At 38.5% G+C, this 8369-nt stretch overlaps 1 protein-coding gene across 1 annotated transcript in view; it reads right to left on the bottom strand.

Moving 5' to 3' along the window:
* The window catches only part of NUBP1 (NUBP iron-sulfur cluster assembly factor 1, cytosolic), a 39853-nt gene extending 31751 nt beyond the window's left edge, over positions 1–8102 (bottom strand). Inside the window, exon 1 of the mRNA XM_057367272.1 lies at positions 7969–8102. Within this exon, the coding sequence (XP_057223255.1) occupies positions 7969–7978 (10 nt within the window). The 5' untranslated portion in view covers positions 7979–8102. The remainder of the gene's footprint in view (positions 1–7968) is intronic.
* Between the last annotated feature and the right edge of the window lie 267 nt (positions 8103–8369).

Raw genomic sequence — 8369 nt, 5'->3', positions numbered from 1 at the left:
TGCTGCCAATCCCTGTGCCTGCCCTGAGCTCTGCACAGCATTGCTGCCAATCCCTGTGCCTGCCCTGAGCTCTGCACAGCACTGCTGCCAATCCCTGCTCACAGGGGAAAGGCTGAGTCCTGCCTGAGAACAGGAGCTGCTTAGGAACAGCTCAGCTCTGTGCCCCCACAGCAGCCCCTTGCTGACAGAGCACTGTCTGCACTCACTGGTGGCATTGCCATCTCTCCCAGGTGTCAGCATTGGCTCTCTGCAAAGTGGCAGGGTGATYTGTGCCCCTTGAATATCATCACCCTGGAGAAGCAGCAGTGAGACTGAGTCTAGATATGTTTTAAATTAAATTGCTTTTTGCTAACTGTAAAATGAGATGTCCAGCTTTTCAGAGCATTGCTGTAGATAGATGTCCCTAGATTTGGCTTAACCCAAACCACAYAATGAGTCCATCCCCTTGTACTATTTGGGATCTACTTTGTCTTCCAGATTTGAAGCCTCACAGACCAGAACATGCCTGAAGTTATCCTTTCTTAAGAATGGGTTCTCTCCTTCCTGTCTGCCTGTAAGAAGAAACTTACTGTTACCTATACTCCCTTCGACAAAACTTCTTACAGGCTGACCCTTGCTAGAGACACAATAATGAGGTGAGAAGCATGGCATACCCCTACARTTCTTGCACACTCTCTAGCAGAATGATGAGACAGTGAGTCAGTACATACCCCTGGAAGGTTTCAGACACAGCAACCTCCACTGGTATACTACCTATATATTCCTAYGCAAATCCTAATAGCACATCACTTAACTGTAGTCTGTCAAGCAAAACAACCTCACWGATCTTTTATTTTTCCCCTGGAAGAACCTTACATCAAAATTAGCACAGTCAGTGGTACAATTATGTGCACGCACTTTAGATAATCAAATAAAACCCCTTGGGTAGTCTGTGCTGACAGACTGTGATGAACAGTCTACTTCTTAGGTTGACAAATCCTATAACCTAATACTTCTACAATCTTAACTTCTCCCTTTGGGTCCACTAAATTACTGACTGCTGCTCCCTGTGCAGCAGGATTTGGTAGAGGAAGTGCAGGGACAACTGGTTTTAATAGAAAAGAGCAAACACGTAAACACTGAGCCAGGATCTCCAYTGACATCTAAAGAGGCACCCAGAGGAGCAGGGCTTGACTCCAGCTGCCCACGAGATCCTGTATCCTTCTGATCAGAAAGAGACTCTACCCACACAAAACAAAAGCACTTCACACATAACAAATTCAATACTTGTAGAAAAAAACTGAAATGACAYACACACGTCACCCACTGTATCCAGTGAAGAGCAAATTTAAAAGACATTTGTTTTTATTTCCAGCATAAACTGGAAGGAGAATCACAAACTAAGTCAATATTCAAACCAACAACTAAGACCAGGATTCAGCTGTCTTTTCAGTGTACTCTAGATGATATAATTTTTTCTAGACTTGGAAAGAAGTTAAATAACTAAAAGAAGCATCAACACCAGCAATCCTAACCTCATGAAAACCTCATGCTTCAAACAACAGAAGTATTGTTACTGATTGCCATGATGTTATAGTTGCATGACTTGGCAGGAAATACATGCAGTTTCCAGGACTCAAACTGAGCTGCTGCAAGAGAAATTTTTTGGACTACATTCTTTCTCCTTGGCTGCAAAGAGAAAACACAGTTGAAATAAACACAGACCCCCAACATACAGCAGGTCACTTGCAAGTCAAGAAATCAATCACCTGTTTAATAACTAAAAGAAAACCCACAGAAGTTACAACAAAATCCTGAAGTTGCTCTGTAGTTACAAATCTGGAAGTTAAGGATGAGATTTGAGACAGACACACAGATGTATTTTCTAGCACAGGAAACTGGGAAGATTCCAAATTTTTATTTAGCAAATTTCACAATTACTGCAATGGTCCAAGAACTTGCGGTAAACATCATCCTTTTGTGCTGTCTGTAGTTTTGCCATCTTCTTTATTGATATAGGAATTGGTTTATGGTTTTGAAAAGCAATTTTGCAGTCCAGGGGTCTATATGGTTAAGTCCTTGATACCCTTTGACCTGACTACTTCTGCACTGTTACCTGTAGCTGCAAAGCTGATCTGATACAGGGGTTTTCTTTTACTTCAAGGGGTTAAATTTCTTCTTAAAAGGAAAGAGCAGGAACCTTAATTTGCATTACCAGCAGTAATGTATAGAAGTTGTTACAATGAACAATATTACAGTGAATATATTTAGTGATACTGTAGGATATCACAAGTATGAGTTCCAATTGTAAATATCCCCACAGAAGTGCAACACAGAAAAAAATTACTTTTTTTTTTCACATAAGCCTTTTGAAAAGTTGTCTTTTGGGATTTTGATCTGTATCCCATGGGCTTTTATTTAATGCTGAAAAACGTGTCACCTTTAACATCAGGTTAAAGGAACAACAGAAAGGAACAACATACAGTCTTATCCAGAAGAATAGAATAGATTCCTGTACACGTTGATGCATTTACTCATTTCTCTTATAGAAGGGTTAGGTCCCTAACCTAAAAGTAAAGAAAAAGTAATAATGTGATCCCTCTATGCTTTAAGCTCAGTGCACTCATCAAGCTGGCTCCCTCCACAGGGATATCCCTCCCTCAGCTCCCATCTGTAGCAGAGATTTGCATTCCTGCTGAATGTCTATGTTTAATTTTGGACATATGCATTCCTTCTAAGAAGGGATCAAACYCCCGGGTGCCTAGACTGATCTGATAAGCACCACTGAATGCACAACTGCAGACAAACACTGAGCATGTTTGCTTATTTCCCACCACAGGCTCTATCCACTGAAACACGGCTTGAAATTAAAGGGTAAGCAAAAACGTAATAAGGGGGAAGGAAAGAGAAGGGAGATGAAAAAAAACTTTCTTAAACCATCCTCTTTGTCATTCTCCAGACTGTTCCTGTTTAATCTTGCCTTGAGGTATTCCTTACTGGATGTTAATGGCAGTACATCATAGAGGGGTATAAACACTTGTTCATACACATACAGTTCTGATGGAAGAACAGGATTATCTCCTGGGCTGCTTCACTCACTGATAGGATCATTCAATACCTCTTGCTTCTCTAGACCTCCCAACAAGGCTTTACCTGAGTATTATGCTTAATTTAGTCTTAAATGTGAGAAATTCACCTATCTACATTGTTTTGAAAGATCAAGCAAAGGTACTAAAAAGTCTTTGGAAATAAGAAATAGAAACAACTACTCCCCTTCTGCACATCCTTGCCAGTCCTGGGGTTTACACAAAGTGGGATAAATTGAGCTGTGTGAGATCCATGAAGTGGCAGTCAGAGGAACTGTATTCTGCCTGGTCCTTACCAGAGAGTGTTTACTCGGTATTTCTCCCTCAAATTYAACCCTGAGTTTTATTAGCTACCAAATCAACCACTGCAGCTTGGTGGGAAAGTTACTCTCAATTACCTTCCTGAACCTTTTCTGGATTTCAAATTCTCCAAAACTTGGTAAAAACTAGAGCATTTTTTTTTTGAAAAAGACAAGATGCTTTAAACTTGGCACTGTTTCATGAGGCTATCATTAATGCTAGACAAATCCAAAAAAGCAATCGAGTTTAGTCTAGCAAAACAGAGGGTTACATTCTTGATTACAGAGTAGGAAATTAAAAGTTATCAAAACCAAAACAAGACACAGGACATATTTGAAACAGTTCAATTCTCCCAGCTGTCTCAAGACTTCTCTGAGTCATGTCTCTGGAGCAGATATGGGAGAAGATGGGATTTGGTACAACTACATTACAAATTTTGACTTTTAGAAAAAACTGTGACTTTATTGTGAAAACAGAAACTCAAGTTTGAGGTGGCGGAGGTGGCTCAGAGCTGAAGATACCACTCTCTTCACTTCATACAACATCCATTTGCTCTCTCATTTTTGGTCCCATCTTGAATGACATTAACATTTTCTCTGCCTGGGTGATTTTCTGATTTTATAGAGTGGTTTTGTACATTCTTTTAGATTACACAATCTTCAAGAGGGATAATACTTTTCCAGGCTCATACAGCACTTGAAGTCACATCTCTATACCTGTCTTTAATTGAACACACTTTAATATGTAATCTTATCTTCAGAGGGTCACTGTACAGCATTAATCATACAGATGATACACCTGGCTGTGAATTGTGTTCCCTACCTAACATTTAAGGGAAGGAGCCTTCAAATAAGGTGTGTACCACTTTCCCCTAATTTAGAATGGCTGAGGCTGGAAGGGAGATCTGGGTTTTCTGGTCCAAATTCCCTGCTCCAGCAYGACCATCTCTTCTCCTCTGGAGGGAAAGGAGAAACATCTCTGTCTTTGGAATTTTCAGGACTCTGTTGTGAGTCCTACTTCACATTAGAGGCTGGGCCAGAAGTACTTTCAATCCATATCACTAATCCCATAAATACGAGTGTGCTTCATTCACTGGAAAGATTTTTATTTTTCTCTTGATCAAAAAGTCCCCCCATCCAGCAAGTCAACAATCATTGCTGTCAGTGTGCCTCATGCCATTGATTTCACTCACAATTTGCAGTTCYACATCCACTGCTGGCATTGCCACAAACCAAACCTTTTGGGCACTGTCACACTGGAACATTCACAGCTCTTTATTTTTAATGCTATCATGGCTTGGTTCATTAACTACTCCACTTGAACTTTGTCTTCCTTTCATGAAATATTTACAGCTCTTTGGTAATATTTTGTACATCTGTTTTTTCCCCCCATTCATCTAAAAGCCATTACTAATGTTTTCATAATAAGGGGCTGTTTTACTGAACAAAGATAACAGTAGCTAAGTCAAGAACAACATGAACAAATTAAAATAAAAAAAGGAAGTAAAGCCATTTAGAATTCAACAATACACTACACACAGCCACAATATTTAAGTATATTATTCCTCCTAACACTAAATAATATTGAAGTGCATTATTTTACTCTATTCTTCAAGGTCTATCTTGTATTAAATGAACTGAAGTTACAGCAGCATATTCCATTCACCTAAAGTAGCACTATCCACTTTTATTAGAAGCTGACAATAGGTAATTTTCAAAATTAGCATCTACAATAAAGCTTCAGTTTGAAAGTGCTAGAAATAAATTTTCATCTGTCATTGAAAGCAACACAACCAGTTGCTTTTTCGTTATTCACAGATTAAGTCTGTACCTGGAAAAGTCACTTCCCTCCCTGTTTTAGCATGGCTAATAGTTGCCTAGCAGCTCCCTAATTGCAGCAGAATGCACCCATCATTAGAGCTTTGAACACTGAGGTGCTTAGACTAACCCTGGTGATGAGAGCTTTTTGTATGCATACAGATGTAGACTGCAGAAAAAACATGAATCTTTGATATGAGTCATATCACTTGRTAGAAGAGTAAATCTAAAGCTATTTATTAGTTTATTAATGATGGAGAACTTAAATCTAAAGTTTTCAAGTTTTTACCTTTTTATGTCCTTACCCAAGTATCTGGATGAACAGGTTCAATACAGCCGTTTTATACTAAATGAACCTGTCAAGAGACAGAAAGACTAATCATTTGATTGATTGATCTTACAACCATTAAAAAAACATCTTTAACGACACTAAAAATTTTACTAGATTCTTGTGGATTCAGAGCAGTTTCCACCTTGGATAGTCCAAATGCACTGGAWGCACACTAGTGGGTGGATTTTAAAGTTCTGTTTGAGAAGTGCAATTTAGCTACTGGCTGTAATATGAGAACTATCTCCTACAGAAACAGACAGCAACAAGACTCAGCATTTCCACAGCGGAGGTGGAACAGGACTGATGGAAGAAACGGCTGAAGAGTCCATGGGGGGAGACCTTGTAAAGAAAGGGGTGGATCACTGTTCTGATAAAGAAAAGAACATTCTTTCTTGCTCAATGAAAATGATTGCACTTAATGTATGCCACTAATCCTCCCACATGCCCTGAAGACCTAAGTGAGCCCATGCACATTGTTCTCTGATGTTTTTGATGTCAACTAATTAATCTTAATGAGAGGGAGTGCTGAGTTTAGGAGTTTTATCTCACTGCACTACAGTTTGTTTTCATTGGCAACTGGTTGACTTTTCCTTTACAACATGCAGCTTATGAATATCTCAGTTATTTTGTCAATGCAATCACAAAGGTTGATACATCTATGTTTAAAGCAGTATGTTTTTAAAAATTGCAGTTTGGAGTCCCATTTAAGTACCAAGGCCACAGTGATTTATTTAAGGGTTTATTATGTTCTCAATTACAAGTTTAGTTGCTTTTGGAGCTTTTTCTSTGGCCTCCACTCTCAGTTCCTACTTGGATACTTTTGCACATCCTCCACTCGCTATTCTCTGAAGACTTTGGTATCCAAACCACTGCTGCCTTTATTTTTGTTGCTCAACAACAGCAACAGAGTCAGTGGCAAAGGAATATGGCAGAGAAATGAGTCACCACTAAGTAGCTCATTRAACCACATATCATTTGGAAGAAGTTACTGTATACTAAGATGTTGATTTGATTCCACTAAGCAAATAATAAAGTTATAGTTGAACTATAAAATTTGACAAGATAAGTAAAGAAATACAGAAATTAAAAAGTAATTTACTGTGTTGATGAAAGCAAACCCACCCATTCCTTTCCTGGATTTAAATCCTTTTCCTGGATTTAATCCTTTTCCTGGATTTAAACGTTGTGTTAAAACATAGTTTTTTTTTATTTGACTGTTTAAAAGTAAAAATAACATATGGAAGCAGTTTGGGAAATTTAGAAATCTTTTTTTTTTGTAGGAGAAGAAAGCATGGTGAGTGTAACAGAAGTAACATATTCTAARATGCTGCCACAGGACCCGGACTGCATTTGCACAGACAATACAATAGCTGGGTAATTTCTGGAAGCAAACGCATTTATTTTAAACTAGATTTAGTTCCATTACAGCTTSTTTCTACTGAAGAATATAAAATTATTTATATTTAAATTTCCTGTTTAAGTCAGATTTAAATGTTTTGCTAGCAACTGTGGAACTTCTGCAGACATTTCCCATGGAGAGTATTATAAGCTTTCATATTCCTTATGCTTATGCAGGAAAGTGGGGGCTGTCTAAACAGGAGATACTGCTAAAAAGACAAACTTCTTTCACCAGGTTAGAAAACAGGACAGACTTGTCTGAAACCTCAGTAGTGGGGATGCTGGTCAGATGTAGTGGGGATGCTGGTCAGATGGCTGCTGGATCAGAGCAAACGCACAGTGTTTCCGTGTTTTCGTGAAACTCTCTGCCCCAAAAACCATCAAAACCCAATAAACACAGGCAAATTGTAATTTGATTTTCAAGGCTGCTCTGCAGTGGAGACTAGTTGCTGCTAATTTATCTTTTATTTCCCTYCATTTCTTAGTCCATTTGAACATTGATGATCGGTTTCATGTTATCTTACTGAAATCTATTGATGATCTCAACTGGCCCAGTCTGAGCACTCTCTGAATAACCAGCCCAGGTCACAGCATTGCCATAGAACAGAAATATGGATTGAGATCAGTGCTGTTGGACATGAATGCATTCAGGTTCGACAACAGGCTACCATTAATATTTTATAGCTCATTGCCACTGATCCATYCCCTCTTGAAAAGTGATGATGAAATACTAGAATTACTCAGGCCCTGGTTTCAAACACAACATCAAGAGTTTCTCAACATATCCCATACATCAGCATAATGAACTTCAACTATTCACTGGCTGGTCAACTCACAACAATAAACAGAAACACGAAACCAWGTTCAAAATCTTAGTTACTTCACTCTTATTTCCTTAAGTGCACMTGAAGACAGACAGATTTATTACAGCATTTCATATGTGTTCTTAAGACCTATGAGCTACTTGCATTTTAAACTGCAGAAGAGACTCATGTTACAGGAACTTTACTAACTAAAAAATGCAGAACAGGAAAATTGTGAAAATTCCCAAACTTACCTAAGCACATTGTCCAGAAGTATTGCAAGGTAAAAGAATTAAAAACCCGTYGAGTTCCTTTTCTGCTCTAGTCCATTCTAGATTTACCTAACATTCAGAAGATCTTCCTGCTGCTCTCCACAACATACTCAAAAAGGCAAATGAGAGCATTCAGTACCTTGGGGAAGCACACTGCTAATTAGTCACCTTTACTTGATTAATTTCATCATTAACAAGCATACATGTCTTATTTGTGATTTATGGAAATCTCATTTATAACATACATTTCTACATAGGCTTGCTTGCTTTTGCAAACTCAGATAGCTTTACCAGTTGTGAGATTTCTGACATGTTGCACCCATAAAGAGAACTCTCCCATCCAGTATATCTTGCCAGGGTTTTTAACAAAGCAAGATAAAAAC

This window comes from Malurus melanocephalus, unplaced genomic scaffold, assembly GCF_030028575.1.
Source record: "Malurus melanocephalus ecotype Western Australia unplaced genomic scaffold, MMel_1.1 scaffold_77, whole genome shotgun sequence".
Lineage (NCBI taxonomy): Eukaryota > Metazoa > Chordata > Aves > Passeriformes > Maluridae > Malurus > Malurus melanocephalus.
This window is presented reverse-complemented; position numbering and strand designations above follow the sequence as displayed.